Source organism: Pseudophryne corroboree, assembly GCF_028390025.1.
Source record: "Pseudophryne corroboree isolate aPseCor3 chromosome 3 unlocalized genomic scaffold, aPseCor3.hap2 SUPER_3_unloc_82, whole genome shotgun sequence".
Lineage (NCBI taxonomy): Eukaryota > Metazoa > Chordata > Amphibia > Anura > Myobatrachidae > Pseudophryne > Pseudophryne corroboree.
In genome coordinates, this window is record NW_026967577.1 from 239,717 (window position 1) to 257,679 (window position 17,963).

General features: G+C 49.8%; 2 protein-coding genes across 2 annotated transcripts in view; one reads left to right on the forward strand and one right to left on the reverse strand.

The window, feature by feature from the left end:
• The window catches only part of LOC134984807 (oocyte zinc finger protein XlCOF6-like), a 121,533-nt gene that overhangs the window by 47,972 nt on the left and 55,598 nt on the right, over positions 1 to 17,963 (reverse strand). The gene's annotated exons all lie outside the window — the stretch shown is intronic.
• LOC134984812 (putative nuclease HARBI1) lies at positions 151 to 15,156 on the forward strand. Its single transcript, XM_063950294.1, has 5 exons — positions 151 to 194; positions 4,196 to 4,391; positions 8,984 to 14,327; positions 14,416 to 14,787; positions 14,872 to 15,156. Coding segments are annotated over exons 3-5 (1,137 nt in total). The 5' UTR covers positions 151 to 194; positions 4,196 to 4,391; positions 8,984 to 13,564; the 3' UTR covers positions 14,874 to 15,156.

Consider the following 17,963-nt stretch of genomic DNA (forward strand, 5'->3'; position numbering starts at 1 on the left):
TTACAATACATGTCCTCAGTGCAGGAGGCCGGCGGCCATTTTCTTGTAGACCAGTCCGGCAGCAGCAATAGGTTCCCTGGCTGTGTGACGTCAGGAGCGGCGGCCATTTTCCCCTGGTCTGAGCTCCGCCTTCCTTCTATCATTCCCACAAGGCAGCAGGAGCAGAGAGCAGCCATTGCTGTGTCTGGCAGCAGGTAATGATATTATTATTATTATTCTATAGGCTGAGCAGCTCTGGTGTCAGGTTTTGTACTACAGGGGGAGCAGCCTCTGGTGCCTTGTTATAGTGCAGCTGGAGCAGCCTCTGGTGCTGCATTATCCCTGTACAGGTGGCTGACACTCTAGTGTCCTATTACTGTAATATAGGTGGCGCAGACCCCGCTGTTACTGTAATACAGGTGGTGCTGACCCCGCCGTTACCGTAATACAGGGGACGCAGACCCCGCCGTTACCGTAATACAGGTGGCGTAGACCCCTCCGTTACCGTAATACAGGTGGTGCCGACCCCACCGCTACCGTAATACAGGTGGTGCCGACCCCACCGCTACCGTAATACAGGTGGCGCCGACCCCGCCGTTACCGTAATACAGGTGGCGCAGACCCCGCCGTTACTGTAATACAGGTGGTGCAGACCCCGCCGTTACCGTAATACAGGTGTCGCAGACCCTGCCGTTACCGTAACACAGGTGTCGCAGACCCCGCCGTTACCGTAATACAGGTGGCGCAGACCCCGCCGTTACCGTAATACAGGTGGCGCAGACCCCGCCGTTACTGTAATACAGGTGGTGCAGACCCCGCCGTTACCGTAACACAGGTGTCGCAGACCCCGCCGTTACCGTAATACAGGTGGCGCAGACCCCGCCGCTACCGTAATACAGATGGCGCAGACCCCGCCGTTACTGTAATACAGGTGGCGCAGATCCCGCCGTTACCGTAATACAGGTGGCGCAGACCACGCCGTTACCGTAATACAGGTGGTGCAGACCCCGCCGTTACCGTAATACAGGTGGTGCAGACCCCGCCGTTACCGTAATACAGGTGGCGCAGACCACGCTGTTACCGTAATACAGGTGGTGTGGACCCCACCTTTACCATAATACAGGTGGCGCGGACCCCGCCATTACCGTAATACAGGTAACGCGGACCCCGCCGTTACCGTAATACAGGTGGCGCAGACCCCGCCGTTACCGTAATACGGGGAACGCAGAACCCTCCGTTACCATAATACAGGGGGGCGCGGACCCAGCCATTACCGTAATACAGGTGGCGCAGACCCCACCGTTAGTGTAATACAGGTGGCGCAGACCCCGCCGTTACCCTAATACAGGTGGCGCAGACCCCGCCGTTACCCTAATACAGGGGGGCGCGGACCCCGCCACTATCGTAATACAGGTGGCGCAGACCCCACCGTTAGTGTAATACAGGTGGCGCAGACCCCGCCGTTACCGTAATACAGGTGGCGCAGACCCCGCCGTTACCCTAATACAGGTGGTGCAGACCCCGCCGTTACCGTAATTCTATACAGAGATAGGGGTCTGTGTTGTATTAATATACAGGGGCGCTGTATTAATATACAGGGGAGCGGCATGTGTGTTCTTACTCTACAGGGGGACCCCACCGTTACTGTAATACAGATGGAGCAGACCCCGCCGGTACCGTAACACAGGTGGCGCAGACCCCGCTGTTACAGTAATACAGGTGGCGCAGATCCCGCCGTTACCGTAATACAGGTGGCGCTGACCCCACCATTACCGTAATACAGGTAGTGTGGACCCCGCCGTTACCGTAATACAGGTGGCGCGGACCCCGCCGTTACCGTAATACAGGTGGCTCGGACCACGCCGTAACCGTAATACAGGCGGCGCAGACCCCGCCATTAACGTAATACGGGGAACGCAGAACCCTCCGTTACCATAATACAGGGGGGCACGGACCCCACTGTTACCGTAATACAGGTGGTGCAGACCCCGCCGTTATCGTAATACAAGTGGTGCAGACCCCACCGTTAGTGTAATACAAATGGCGCAGACCCCGCCGTTACTGTAATACAGGTGGAGCAGACCCCGCCGTTACCATAATACAGGTGGCGCAGACCCCGCCGTTACCCTAATACAGGTGGTGCAGACCCCGCCGTTACCGTAATTCTATACAGAGATAGGGGCCTGTGTTGTATTAATATACAGGGGAGCTGTATTAATATACAGGGGAGCGGCATGTGTTGTCCTACTCTACAGGGGGAGCGGCCTGTGTTGCCCTTTTATACAGTGGGAGGGGTCTGTTGTGTCTTGTTACTATTATATAGGGTGAGCGGCATGTATTGTCTTTCTATACAGAAGGAGTGGCCTGTGTTGTCATAATATGCAGGGGTAGCATTCTGTGCTATCGTAATATACAGGGGTAGCATCCTGTGTTGTCATAATATACAGGGGTAGCGGCCTGTGTTGTCATAGTATACAGGGGTAGCATCCTGTGTTGTCATATTATACAGCGAGAGCGGCCTGTGTTGTCATAATATAAAGAGGTAACATCCTGTGTTGTCATAATATACAGGGGTAGCATCCTGTGTTGTCATAGTATACAGGGGGAGTGGCCTGTGTTGTCATAATATAGAAGTGGAGCGGCCTGTGCTGTCATAGTATACAGGGGGAGTGGCCTGTGTTGTCATAATATACAAGGGTAGCATCCTGTGCTGTTATAGTATACAGGAGGAGCAGCCTGTATTGCAATAATATACAGGGGTAGCATCCTGTGTTGTCATAATAGACAGGAAGAGCAACCTGTGGCATCCTACTCTACAGGGGGAGCAGCCTGTGGTGTCCTTTTGTTATTATTATTTTATTATTATTATTATACAGGAGGATCAGCCTGTGGTGTCCTGCTATTATTATACAGGAGGAGCAGCCTGTGGTGTCCTGTTATTATTATACAGAGGGAGCAGCCAGTGGTGTACAGTTATTATTATTATACAGGGGGAGCAGCCAGTGGTGTCCTATTATTATTATTATACAAGGGAAGCAGCCTGTGGTGTCCTGTTATTATTATTATACAGTAGGAGCAGCCTGTGGTGTCCTGTTATTATACAGGATGAGCAGCCTGTGGTGTCCTGTTATTATTATATTGGGGAAGCATTATTATTATTATTATTATTATTATTATTATAATACAGGCGCAGCAGCCTGTGGTGTCCTGTCATTATTATTATTATTATTATACAGAAGGGAGCAGCCTTTGGTGTCTTTTATTATTACCATAAAGGGAGAGCAGAATGAGGTGTCCTGATGTTATTAGTATAATACGGGGGGAGCAGGTTTTTTTGTATGGTTATTATTATACAGGGACAGCAGCTTGTGGTGTCCTGGTATTATTTTATTATTATTATTATTATTATTATTATTATTATTATTATAATACATTGGGAGTGGTGGTGATGTCACAGTGATTTCACTTATATCTATAGTAGTAATACAGGGACATGACTGGGGGAAGTGAGGGGGATCTGGGAATGTCACATTTACATCACTTATAACTATAGTGATAATACAGGGACATGACTGGGGAGGTGAGGGGATCTGGGAGCTTCACAGTGACATCACTTATATCTACAGTAATAATACAAGGACATGACTGGGGAGGTGAGGGGATCTGGTAGAGTCACAGTGACATCACTTATATCTATAGTAATAATACAGGGACATGACTAGGGCGGTGAAGAGGATCTGGGAGCGTCACATTTACATCACTCATAACTATAGTGATAATACAGGGACATGACTTGGGAGGTGAGTGGATCTGGGAGCTTCACAGTGACATCATTTATATCTATAGTAATAATACAGGGACATGACTGAGACAGTGAGGAGAACTGGGAGCGTCACAGTGACATCACTTATATCTATAGTAATAAAACAGAGACATGACTGGGGAGGTGAGGCAATCTGGGAATGTCACAGTGACATCACTTATATCTATAGTAATAATACAGGGACATGACTGCTGAGGTGAGGGGATCTGGGAGCCTCACAGTGACATCACTTATATCTATAGTAATAATACAGGGACATGACTGGGTGGTGTAGAGGGGGATCTGGGAATGTCACAGTAACACCACTCATTTCAATAGTAATAATACAGGGACAAGACTGGGGAGGTGAGGAGATCTGGGAGTATTTAAAGTGATATTGTCTCTCCCATTTAGCAGGATTACACCATACTAAAGAAGACATCCGATGGACCCCCAGCATCCATCCTCATGTTGCATGTGGACTAAACAGGACCTAGAGCCCCATCACGGTGCCTCCACCTCACTCACTGACTCACTGATACATAAGAGACACAATGACCAGAAGATCCTGGAACTCACCAACAAGATCATTCAGCTGCTGACTGGAGAGGTGACTGCTGGGAATGGGACATTATACAGTAACACCAGGGAATGTGTCTGGGTAATGACTGGAGAGGTGACTGCTGGGAATGGGACATTATACAGTAACACCGGGGGATGTGTCTGGGTGATGACTGGAGAGGTGACTGCTGGGAATGGGACATTATACAGTAACACCAGGGGAAGTGTCTTGGTGATGACTGGAGAGGTGACTGCTGGGAATGGGACATTATACAGTAACACCGGGGGATGTGTCTGGGTGATGACTGGAGAGGTGACTGCTGGGAATAGGGCATTATACAGTAACACAAAGGGATGTGTCTCGGTGGTGACTGGAGAGGTGACTACTGGGAATGGGGCATTATACAGTAACACCAGGGGATGTGTCTGGGTGATGACTGGAGAGGTGACTGCTGGGAAGGGGACATTATACAGTAACACCAGGGGATGTGTCTGGGTGATGACTGGAGAGGTGACTGCTGGGAATGGAGCATTATACAGTAACACCAGGGGAAGTGTCAGGGTGATGACTGGAGAGATGACTGCTGGGAAGGGGACATTATACAGTAACACCAGGGGATGTGTCTGGGCAATGACTGGAGAGGTGACTGCTGGGAATGGGACATTATACAGTAACACCGGGGGATGTGTCTGGGTGATGACTGGAGAGGTGACTGCTGGGAATGGGACATTATACAGTAACACCAGGGGAAGTGTCTTGGTGATGACTAGAGAGGTGACTGCTGGGAATGGGACATTATACAGTAACACCAGGGGATGTGTCTGGGTGATGACTGGAGAGGTGACTGCTGGGAATAGGGCATTATACAGTAACACAAAGGGATGTGTCTCGGTGGTGACTGGAGAGGTGACTACTGGGAATGGGGCATTATACAGTAACACCAGGGGATGTGTCTGGGTGATGACTGGAGAGGTGACTGCTGGGAAGGGGACATTGGCCCTCATTCCGAGTTGATCGGTTGCAAGGCGATTTTAGCAGAGTTACACACGCTAAGCCGCCGCCTACTGGGAGTGAATCTTAGCTTCTTAAAATTGCGACCGATGTATTCGCAATATTGCTATTACAAACTACTTAGCAGTTTCAGAGTAGCTTCACACTTACTCGGCATCTGCGATCAGTTCAGTGCTTGTCGTTCCTGGTTTGACGTCACAAACACACCCAGCGTTCGCCCAGACACTCCTCTGTTTCTCCGGCCACTCCTGCGTTTTTTCCGGAAACGGTAGCGTTTTAATTCACACGCCCCTAAAACGCCGTGTTTCCGCCCAGTAACACCCATTTCCTGTCAATCACACTACGTTCGCCGGAGCGAAGAAAAAGCCGTGAGTAAAAATACTATCTTCATAGTAAAATTACTTGGCGCAGTCGCAGTGCGAATATTGCGCATGCGTACTAAGCGGAATTTCACTGCGATGCGATGAAAAATACCGAGCGAACGACTCAGAATGAGGGCCCTTATACAGTAACACCAGGGGATGTGTCTGGGTGATGACTGGAGAGGTGACTGCTGGGAATGGAGCATTATACAGTAACACCAGGGGAAGTGTCAGAGTGATGACTGGAGAGATGACTGCTGGGAATGGAGCATTATACAGTAACACCAGGGGAAGTGTCAGGGTGATGACTGGAGAGATGACTGCTGGGAATGGATCATTATACAGAAACACCAGGGGATGTGTCTGGGTGATGACTGGAGAGGTGACTGCTGGGAATGGGACATTATACAGTAACACCAGGGGATGTGTCTGGGTGATGACTGGAGAGGTGACTGCTCGGAATGGGGCATTATACAGTAACACCAGGGGATGTGTCTGGGTGATGACTGGAGAGGTGACTGCTGGGAATAGGGCATTATACAGTAACACAAAGGGATGTGTCTCGGTGGTGACTGGAGAGGTGACTGCTGGGAAGGGGACATTATACAGTAACACCAGGGGATGTGTCTGGGTGATGACTGGAGAGGTGACTGCTGGGAATGGCGCATTATACAGTAACACCAGGGGAAGTGTCAGGGTGATGACTGGAGAGGTGACTGCTCGGAATGGGGCATTATACAGTAACACCAGGGGATGTGTCTGGGTGATGACTGGAGAGGTGACTGCTGGGAATGGGGCATTATACAGTAACTTCAGGGCAGTGGCGGAACAAGCAAGCGGTGGGCCCAGGTGCGACAAAATGCTTTGGGCCCCCCCCCCCCATCCAAGTCCACCCCGGGGGCAGTGCGCGCCGTAGGCGCGCGCAAAAATACATAGTGGCGTGGCTTCGTGGGGAAGGGGTGTGGCCACAAAATAATACCAACACAGTAGTCTCCATTATTCAAATTACGCCGCACAGTAGCACCACTACACCAGGTAGAGACCCTTTTACACCTTACAGCGAACAGATTCCTCTTTTTACACATTACAGCAGACAGCGTGCCCTTTTTACACATAACGGCAGACCGCGTGCCCTTGTTACACATTACGGCAGACAGCGTGCCCTTTTTACACATTACGGTAGACAGCGTGCCCTTGTTACACATTACGGCAGACAGCGTGCCCTTGTTACACATTACGGCAGGCAGATTCCTCCTTTTTACACATAGCAGCAGGCAGATTCCCCATTTTTACCCATAGCGTCAGGCAGCCCCCCTTTTTTACACATTACGGCAGGCAGATTCCCCATTTTTACACATAGCGTCGGGCAGATTACCCCTTTTTACACATAACGGCAGACCGCGTGCCCTTGTTACACATTACGGCAGACAGCGTGCCCTTTTTACACATTACGGCAGACAGCGTGCCCTTGTTACACATTACGGCAGACAGCGTCCCCATTTTTACACATTACGGCAGGCAGATTCCCCTTTTTACACATAGTGGCAGGCAGTCCCCCCTTTTTACACATTGCGGCAGGTAGTCCCCCCTTTTTACACATTGCGGCAGGCAGTCCCCCCTTTTTACACAGTGCGGCAGGCAGTCCCCCCTTTTTACACATTGCGGCAGGCAGTCCCCCCTTTTTACACATTGCGGCAGGTAGTCCCCCCTTTTTACACATTGCGGCAGGCAGTCCCCCCTTTTTACACATTGCGGCAGGTAGTCCCCCCTTTTTACACATTGCGGCAGGCAGTCCCCCCTTTTTACACAGTGCGGCAGGCAGTCCCCCCTTTTTACACATTGCGGCAGGTAGTCCCCCCTTTTTACACATTGCGGCAGGTAGTCCCCCCTTTTTACACATTGCGGCAGGCAGTCCCCCCTTTTTACACAGTGCGGCAGGCAGTCCCCCCTTTTTACACATTGCGGCAGGTAGTCCCCCCTTTTTACACATTGCGGCAGGCAGGCACAAGAAAGAAAAAGAAAGAAAGAAAGAAAGAAAGAAGAATTATACTTACCCTCAGGCTCCTCGGTGCAGCTGCGTCAGACGACGATTCCCGGGCAGTAGAGAATGAGGAGGAGGGAGCCGGAGGACGGAGCCGCAGCAGCGCTTTGTTACTGGTGGAGGCGCTGCTGCTGCTGCCCCTCTGCTTCCCTATAGGCTGTTCTCGGAAGACAGCCTATAGGGAAGCAGAGGAGCAGCAGCAGCAGCGCCTCCACCAGTAACAAAGCGCTGCTGCGGCTCCGTCCTCCGGCTCCCTCCTCCTTCCCCCGTCTGTACCGCTGCTCAGCTCCTATCTCCGGGCGGCTGTGCGCTGCGGGCAGCGGTTGCCTGCAGCGCACAGCGGCATGTAATGAGTCAGTTTGACTCATTACATGCTTGGGCCCCTGGACAGAGGCGGGCCCCAGTGCAGTGCACTGCCTGCACTGCCGGTAGTTCCGCCTCTGCATCAGGGGGATGTGTCTGGGTGATGACTGGAGAGGTGACTGCTGGGAATGGGACATTATACAGTAACACCAGGGGATGTGTCTGGGTGATGACTGGAGAGGTGACTGCTGGGATTGGGACATTATACAGTAACACCGGGGGATGTGTCTGGGTGGTGACTGGAGAGGTGACTGCTGGGAATGGGATATATACAATAACACCAGGGGATGTGTCCGGGTGATGACTGGAGAGGTGACTGCTGGGAATGGGGCATTATACAGTAACGCCAGGGGATGTGTCTGGGTGATGACTGGAGAGGTGACTGCTGGGAATGGGACATTATACAGTAACACCAGGGGATGTGTCCGGGTGATGACTGGAGAGGTGACTGCTGGGAATGGGGCATTATACAGTAACGCCAGGGGATGTGTCCGGGTGATGACTGGAGAGGTGACTGCTGGGAATGGGGCATTATACAGTAACACCAGGGGACGTGTCTGGGTGATGACTGGAGAGGTGACTGCTGGGAATGGGATATATACAATAACACCAGGGGATGTGTCCGGGTGATGACTGGAGAGGTGACTGCTGGGAATGGGACATTATACAGTAACACCAGGGGATGTGTCTGGGTGATGACTGGAGAAGTGACTGCTGGGAATGGGGCATTATACAGTAACACAAGGGGGATTTGTCTGGGTGAGGACTGAAGAGGTGACTGTCGAGAATAGGACATTATACAGTAACACCAGGGGACGTGTTCTATAAGGTGTCAGGATGTCACTGTCTATGTATCCATGCAGGAGTGGGAGTATATAGAGGAACACAGGGGTCTGTACAAGGACGTGATGATGGAGAATCACCGGCCCCTCACATCACTGGGTAAGAGGAGACTGTCGGGTATTGTACAGGGGAGAGCAGGTATGGGGGCACCCTATATACACACATAATCTAGTAATCACATTTCTCTGACGTCCTAAGTGGATGCTGGGACTCCGTAAGGACCATGGGGAATAGCGGCTCCGCAGGAGACTGGGCACAACTAAAGAAAGCTTTAGGACTACCTGGTGTGCACTGGCTCCTCCCTCTATGACCCTCCTCCAGACCTCAGTTAGAATCTTGTGCCCGGCTGAGCTGGATGCACACTAGGGGCTCTCCTGAGCTCCTAGAAAAAGAAAGTATATTTAGGTTTTTTATTTTCAGTGAGATCTGCTGGCAACAGACTCACTGCTACGAGGGGGACTAAGGGGAGAAGAAGCGAACCTACCTGCTTGCAGCTAGCTTGGGCTTCTTAGGCTACTGGACACCATTAGCTCCAGAGGTATCGAACACAGGGCCCGACCTCGATCGTCCGGTCCCGGAGCCGCGCCGCCGTCCCCCTTACAGAGCCAGAAGCAAGAAGACGGTCCTGGAAATCGGCGGCAGAAGACTTCGCTCTTCACCAAGGTAGCGCACAGCACTGCATTGCTCCTCATGCACACCTCACACTCCGGTCACTGATGGGTGCAGGGCGCTGGGGGGGAAGGGGCGCCCTGAGCAGCAATATTAAACACCTTGCTGGCAAATCTACACAATATATAATTATACAGGCTATATATGTGTAAAATACCCCTGCCAGAGATCCATAAAAAAGCGGGAGAAGTCCACCGAAAAAGGGGTGGGGCTATCTCCCTCAGCACACTGGCGCCATTTTCTCTTCACAGTGCAGCTGGAAGACAGCTCCCCAGGATCTCCCCTGTAGTTTTCAGGCTCAAAGGGTTAAAAAGAGAGGGTGGTCACTAAATTTAGGCGCAATATTGTGTATACAAGCAGCTATTGGGAAAAATCACTCAGTTATGGTGTTAATCCCTGCATTATATAGCGCTCTGGTGTGTGCTGGCATACTCTCTCTCTGTCTCCCCAAAGGACTTTGTGGGGTCCTGTCCTCAGTCAGAGCATTCCCCGTGTGTGTGCGGTGTGTCGGTACGGCTGTGTCGACATGTTTGAGGAGGAAGGTTATGTGGAGGCGGAGCAGATGCCGATAAATGTGATGTCGCCCCCTGTGGGGCCGACACCAGAGTGGATGGATAGGTGGAAGGTATTAACCGAAAGTGTCAACTCCTTACTTAAAAGGCTGGATGACGTAACAGCTGTGGGACAGCCGGCTTCTCAGCCCGCGCCTGCCTAGGCATCTCAAAGGTCATCAGGGGCTCAAAAACGCCCGCTACCTCAGATGGCAGACACATATGTCGACACGGAGTCTGAATCCAGTGTCGGCGAGGTTGAGACATATACACAATCCACTAGAAACATCCGTAGCATGATCTCGGCAATGAAAAATGTGTTACACATTTCTGACATTAACCCAAGTACCACTAAAAAGGGGTTTTATGTTTGGGGAGAAAAAGCAGCCAGTGTTTTGTTCCCCCATCAGATGAGTGAATGAAGTGTGTGAAGAAGCGTGGGTTCCCCCGATAAGAAACTGGTAATTTCTAAAAAGTTACTGATGGCGTACCCTTTCCCGCCAGAGGATAGGTCACGTTGGGAGATATCCCTTAGGGTGGATAAGGCGCTCACACGTTTGTCAAAAAAGGTAGCACTGCCGTGTTAGGAAACGGCCACTTTGAAGGAGCCTGCTGATAAAAAGCAGGAGGCTATCCTGAAGTCTGTATTTACACACTCAGGTACTATACTGAGACCTAAAATTGCCTCAGCATGGATAGTGCTGCTGCAGCGTGGTCTGTTACCCTGTCAGATTGTTAACTCGACAGGGATACTATTTGGCTAACCATAGAGCATGTTAAAGACGTCGTCTTATATATGAGGGATGCACAGGGGGATATTTGCCGGCTGGCATCCAGAATTAAGGCAATGTCCATTCTGCCAGGAGGGTATTAGGGACCCGGCAGTGGACAGGTGATGCTGATTTTAAAAGGCACATGGAGATTCTGCCTTATAAGGGTGAGGAATTGTTTGGGGAAGGTCTCTGGGACCTCGTATCCGCAGCAACAGCTGGGAAGAAAAAAATTTACCTCAGGTTTCCTCACAACCTAAGAAAGCACCGTATTATCAGGTACAGTCCTTTCGGCTTCAGAAAAGCAAGCGGGCCAAAGGCGCTTCCTTTCTGCACAGAGACAAGGGAAGAGGGAAAAAGCTGCACCAGACAGCCAGTTCCCAGGATCAAAAATCTTCCCCCGCTTCCTCTAAGTCCACCGCATGATGCTGGGGCTCCACGGGTGGAGCCAGGTGCGGTGGGGGCACGTCTCGGGAGCTTCAGCGACCAGTGGGCTCGCTCACAGGTGGATCCCTGGGTTCTGCAAGTAGTATCACAGGGATACAAGCTGGAGTTCGAGGCGAATCCCCCTCGCCGTTACCTCAAATCAGCCTTGCCTGCTGCCCTCGAGGGGGGGTAGTACTGGTGGCAATTCACAAGCTGTATTTCCAGCAGGTGATAATCAAGGTACCCCTCCTTCAACAAGGCCGGGGTTACTATTCCACAAGGTTTGTGGTACCGAAACCAGACGGTTCGGTGAAACCCATTCTAAAAATTAGAATCCTTGAACACTTATATACGAAGATTCAAATTCAAAATGGAATCGCTCAGGGCGGTTATTGCATGCCTGGACGAAGGGAATTACATGGTATCACTGGACATCAAGGATGCTTACCTGCATGTCCCCATTTACCCTCCTCACCAGGAGTACCTCAAAATTGTGGTACAGGACTGTCATTACCAATTCCAGACGTTGCCGTTGGTCTGTCCCCGGCACGAGGGTATTTACCAAGGTAATGGCCGAATTAATGATAATCCTTCGAAAAAAGGGAGTTATAATTATCCCGTACTTGGACGATCTCCTTATAAAGGCGAGGTCCAGGGAGCAGTTGTTGGTCGGAGTAGCACTATCTCGTGAAGTGCTACAACAGCACGGCTGGATTCGGAATATTCCAAAGTCACAGCTGGTTCCTACGACGCGTCTACTGTTCCTGGGTATGGTTCTGGACACAGAACAGGAAAAAGTGTTTCTCCCGGAGGAGAAGGCCAAGGAGTTGTCATCTCTAGTCAGAGACCTCCTAAAACAAATACAGGTGTCGGTGCATCAATGCACGCGAGTCCTGGGAAGGATGGTAACTTCTTACGAAGAAATTCCATTCGGCAGGTTCCATGCAAGGATCTTCCTACACAAATATTCTGGAACTAAGGGCCATTCACAATGCCCTAAGTCAGGCTAGACCCTGCTTCAACACCAGTCGGTACTGATCCAGTTAGACAACATCACGGCGGTCGCCCATGTAAACCTACAGGACGGCACAGGAAGCAGGATGGCGATGGCAGAAGCCACAAGGATTTTCCGATGGGCGGAAAATCATGTGTTAGCACTGTCAGCAGTGTGCATTCCCGGAGTGGACAACTGGGAAGCAGACTTTCTCAGCAGGCATGACCTCCACCCGGGAGAGTGGGGACTTCATCCAGAAGTCTTCCAAAGGATTGTACACCATTGGGAAAGGCCACAGGTGGACATGATGGCGTCCCGCCTCAACAAAAAGCTAAAAAGATATTCCGCCAGGTCAAGGGACCCTCAGGCGATAGCTGTGGACACTCTGGTAACACTGTGGGTGTACCAGTCGGTGTATGTGTTCCCTCCTCTGCCTCTCATACCCAAGCTACTGAGAATAATAAGAAGGAGAGGAGTAAGAACTATACTCGAGGTTCCGGATTGGCCAAGAAGAGCTTGGTACCCAGAACTTCAAGAAATGCATTCAGAGGACTCATTGGGGTATATGCAATTGCGGTCAAATTTCAGAAAAAGTCGAATTCCGGAACGTTTTCGCCTCAAAAAATCAATTCGCCTATGCAGTACAGTACTTTTTCGCAAAAAAACGGACATTCAAAATTCGACTTTTGTCAATTCGACTTTTTTCGCATTCGACTTTTCTGCAATGGTACAGATGCTGCAATTCGCCCCAAGCATATTCAATTCAAGTTTGGAAATTCGCCTGCAGTGCTTTTCGACCGCAAATTCGCCTATTTCAGTCCGCCTCAGTTGACTGGCGGGTTCTCAAAAAAAATTTTTAGAACATAATTTTTTGGGATATTTGAGGATTGATAGTAGCATATCTATTTATATTTGAAAGGATTATCTACTTGGTTTGTCTTTTTTTGCTTCACAAGTATTATTTAATTGATTTTTTAAAGGAATATTTTTTTCTTCAATCTCCTGAGGGAAATTTACCCATGATTCCACAGTTTTACCCAGGATACACTTCTGCAAAGCCCCTCCTATCTCCTCACTCCTGGGTTTGAGACTACAGGGAGAAGGAGCCATTTTACAGTCAGCTCTGTGGAATCGTTTTTTTAGGAAAATCCCTGCGTTTTAAAACACATTCCTATTTTTGTACTGACTACAATGATGGAGCCTTTTTCTGACCAGATTGTGTTGTTCATGCTGGCTGCAAGCATGATGGAGGAAGAAAGTGCTGATGAACATCAGGATCCAGGTCAGCAAATGTCTGCATTGGGTGAGCCAGTATTGCGGGTTTCATTTCCACGTCCACGCCAGTATCGCACTAGGCGTGAACTGGAGGATCTCAGCGAGTTCGAGGTGATACAAAATTATCGCTTATCGACTCGCGACATATATTCGCTGTACGCTCTGTTGGCGGCCGACTTGGAACCTCGGGCACGGTCAAATCGTGCAATCAGCGGTTTTCAGAAACTGCTGGGGACGTTACATTTTTTGGCGTCAGGCACATTCCAGCCTACACTGTCTCAAACATGCGGTTTTTCTCAGTCGACACTGTCGCGCTGTATAACCCAAGTCATTAGGGCTTTCCGCAAATTGACGATCCAGTACATCACATTTCCAGAGACGGACAGCGAATGTCGTGAGATCAAATTAGGCTTTTTCAACAAATACAAATTTCCCAATGTGCTGGGCGCGATTGACTGTACCCACGTGCAGATCAGACCGCCACGGAATTCAGAGGAATGTTTTCGGAACCGAAAACAGTTCCATTCCCTGAACGTGCAGGCGGTCTGTGATGTCAACATGAGATTTTTGAACATTTTTGTGGGATTTCCTGGATCATCTCACGACTCCTTCATCCTAAGCCAGTCATCGCTGTTTGACAAGTTCGAAACAGGAAACATGCCTGGTGGCTGGCTGTTAGGTATGTATTTTCATTTTTTTATTATTTTATTATTATTTTTTTTATTATTTTTTACAAGTACCTAACATTTTTTTTATATTTTCTATAGGCGATGCGGGTTATCCAAACAAACCGTGGCTGTTGACCCCATTGTCTAATCCTGTTGGTAGAGCAGAAAAACGTTACCAAGAGAAACACATTGCATCGAGGGGAATAATTGAGCGTGCCTTCGGTGTACTTAAAAGCCGGTTTCGATGTTTAGACACTTCCGGCGGTGCTCTTTTGTACTCACCGTCGAAGGTTTGCGGCATGGTAAATGCATGTTGTATTTTACACAACATATGTGTCGCAAACCGTTTGCCGGTGACTCTTCGTCGTAGTGCTTTCCTACGCGGGAACCGGTCTTCTGCTCTACCGGTGGGTATGGGCGAAGGAGAGGATTCCCGGCGGACAGTGATACAAAATTTTTTTGCAGTTACCTGTGAGTATACTGACAACATTTGTATTATCGTGTAAACTGACATTGGATTTTTTTTAAAAAAACCTCTTCATTTATCTATTACAGAGTTTTACATCCTGTTGATGTGTATCCCCAGGCCGTGTTTATACAGTTTGTTCCCCCCTGTTTTATCCTGTTTGGTTACCGCAAATATTTGACCCTTTTATCCAACTCTACCATGGGCGACCTAATGGTGATGTGGACCTGACCCTCCGCCATGTAGCAGACAACCCCCTCAGGTGAGATGGATTGCCCAGAACTCCCTTTGTCCAAAATCACCCCGGCATGTCCAAAGTGCAGCACTCCGGCATTTGCAAGACTGCACATCCAAACATTCCCTCCTGATACACCAATGCTGGTCAGGGAATGTTTGGATGTGTAGTGACGCAAGTGCCGGAGGGTTGCATTTGGACCCACTGTTCCCCGCTTGTGTTGTGTGGACTGTATGTACCTCTTCTTTCCAGTCCCAGGGTGACACTATTACCCACATCTGGAAGCTCATACTGTTCTCTTCCACAGGTCCTGCGGTGTATCTTCCCAAGTGGCGTGGATGTGAGGAGACACGCCATTTCACCCGATGTTCCATGGGCGACCTAATGGTGATGTGGACCTGACCCTCCGCCATGTAGCAGACAACCACCTCAGGTGAGATGCATTGACCAACAAGACTCCCTTGTCCAAAATCACCCCGAAATGTCCAAAGTGCAGCACTCCGGCATTTGCAAGACTGCACATCCAAACATTCCCTCCTGATACACCAATGCTGGTCAGGGAATGTTTGGATGTGTAGTGATGCAAGTGCAGGAGGGTTGCATTTGGGCCGCTGCAACCCGCTTGTGTTGTGTGGACTGTTGTATGTACCTCTTTTTCCAGCCCCAGGGTGACACTATCACCCATATCTGGAAGCTCAAACTGTTCTCTTCCACAGGTCCTGCGATGTATCTTCCCAAGTGGCGTGGATGTGAAGAGACACGCCATTTCACCCGATGTTCCATGGGCGACCTACTGGTGATGTGGACCTGAACCTCCGCCATGTAGCAGACAACCCCCTCAGGTGAGATGGATTGCCCAGAACTCCCTTTGTCCAAAATCACCCCGGCATGTCCAAAGTGCAGCCCTCCGGCACTTGCGTCACTACACATCCAAACATTCCCTGAAACACCAATGCTGGTCAGGGAATGTTTGGATGTGTAGTGACGCAAGTGCCAGAGGGTTGCATTTGGACCCACTGTTCCCCGCTTGTGTTGTGTGGACTGTATGTACCTCTTCTTTCCAGTCCCAGGGTGACACTATTACCCACATCTGGAAGCTCATACTGTTCTCTTCCACAGGTCCTGCGGTGTATCTTCCCAAGTGGCGTGGATGTGAGGAGACACGCCATTTCACCCGATGTTCCATGGGCGACCTAATGGTGATGTGGACCTGACCCTCCGCCATGTAGCAGACAACCACCTCAGGTGAGATGCATTGACCAACAAGACTCCCTTGTCCAAAATCACCCCGAAATGTCCAAAGTGCAGCACTCCGGCATTTGCAAGACTGCACATCCAAACATTCCCTCCTGATACACCAATGCTGGTCAGGGAATGTTTGGATGTGTAGTGATGCAAGTGCAGGAGGGTTGCATTTGGGCCGCTGCAACCCGCTTGTGTTGTGTGGACTGTTGTATGTACCTCTTTTTCCCAGTCCCAGGGTGACCCTATCACCCATATCTGGAAGCTCAAACTGTTCTCTTCCACAGGTCCTGCGGTGTATCTTCCCAAGTGGCGTGGATGTGAGGAGACACGACATTTCACCCGATGTTCCATGGGCGACCTAATGGTGATGTGGACCTGACCCTCCGCCATGTAGCAGACAACCACCTCAGGTGAGATGCATTGACCAACAAGACTCCCTTGTCCAAAATCACTCCGAAATGTCCAAAGTGCAGCACTCCGGCATTTGCAAGACTGCACATCCAAACATTCCCTCCTGATACACCAATGCTGGTCAGGGAATGTTTGGATGTGTAGTGATGCAAGTGCAGGAGGGTTGCATTTGGGCCGCTGCAACCCGCTTGTGTTGTGTGGACTGTTGTATGTACCTCTTTTTCCAGCCCCAGGGTGACACTATCACCCATATCTGGAAGCTCAAACTGTTCTCTTCCACAGGTCCTGCGATGTATCTTCCCAAGTGGCGTGGATGTGAAGAGACACGCCATTTCACCCGATGTTCCATGGGCGACCTACTGGTGATGTGGACCTGAACCTCCGCCATGTAGCAGACAACCCCCTCAGGTGAGATGGATTGCCCAGAACTCCCTTTGTCCAAAATCACCCCGGCATGTCCAAAGTGCAGCCCTCCGGCACTTGCGTCACTACACATCCAAACATTCCCTGAAACACCAATGCTGGTCAGGGAATGTTTGGATGTGTAGTGACGCAAGTGCCGGAGGGTTGCATTTGGACCCACTGTTCCCCGCTTGTGTTGTGTGGACTGTATGTACCTCTTCTTTCCAGTCCCAGGGTGACACTATTACCCACATCTGGTAGCTCATACTGTTCTCTTCCACAGGTCTTCCGGTGTATCCTTCCTAAGTGGCGTGGATTTGAAGAGACAGTTCCCCGGGCAATCTACTTACGTACAATTCTACTGCATTACAAATTTTAATAAAAACCACAGGAAACTTCTATTTTTAAAAGTTTATTGAAGAAAAATTTTTTTTAATAAAGTTTGAAAGTTAATTAAAACAAAAAAGTAGTTTGTTCTTCTTTACATTCTTTTCTTGTGTATATAGATATCTGTGGGGAAAAGAAAAAAAGTATATTAAAGTAAAGACACACTAAATTCATGTTCATTTCTTTTCAATGAAAATTTGGGGAACAACACAGCCCAGCATGACCCATTGCTGGACGGTGTTGTTCTACAAAGGCATGCGGTTCAAAGTGAAAGAGTGGCGTCAGTGGTCAGCACTTTGACACGCTAACATTTGTGGAACAACACAGCCCAGCATGACCCATTGCTGGACGGTGTTGTTCTACAAAGGCATGCGGTTCAAAGTGAAAGAGTGGCGTCAGTGGTCAGCACTTTGACACGCTAACATTTGTGGAACAACACAGCCCAGCATGACCCATTGCTGGACGGTGTTGTTCTACAAAGGCATGCGGTTCAAAGTGAAA

What these genes read in the sequence shown, in the direction of transcription:
- LOC134984812 (XM_063950294.1), top strand. Translation starts at nt 13,565, where the DNA reads ATGATGGAGCCTTTTTCTGACCAGATTGTGTTGTTCATGCTGGCTGCA. An exon ending in GCCTGGTGGCTGGCTGTTAG is followed by an intron (nt 14,328 to 14,415) that starts GTATGTATTTTC and finishes TATTTTCTATAG; the next exon opens with GCGATGCGGGTTATCCAAAC.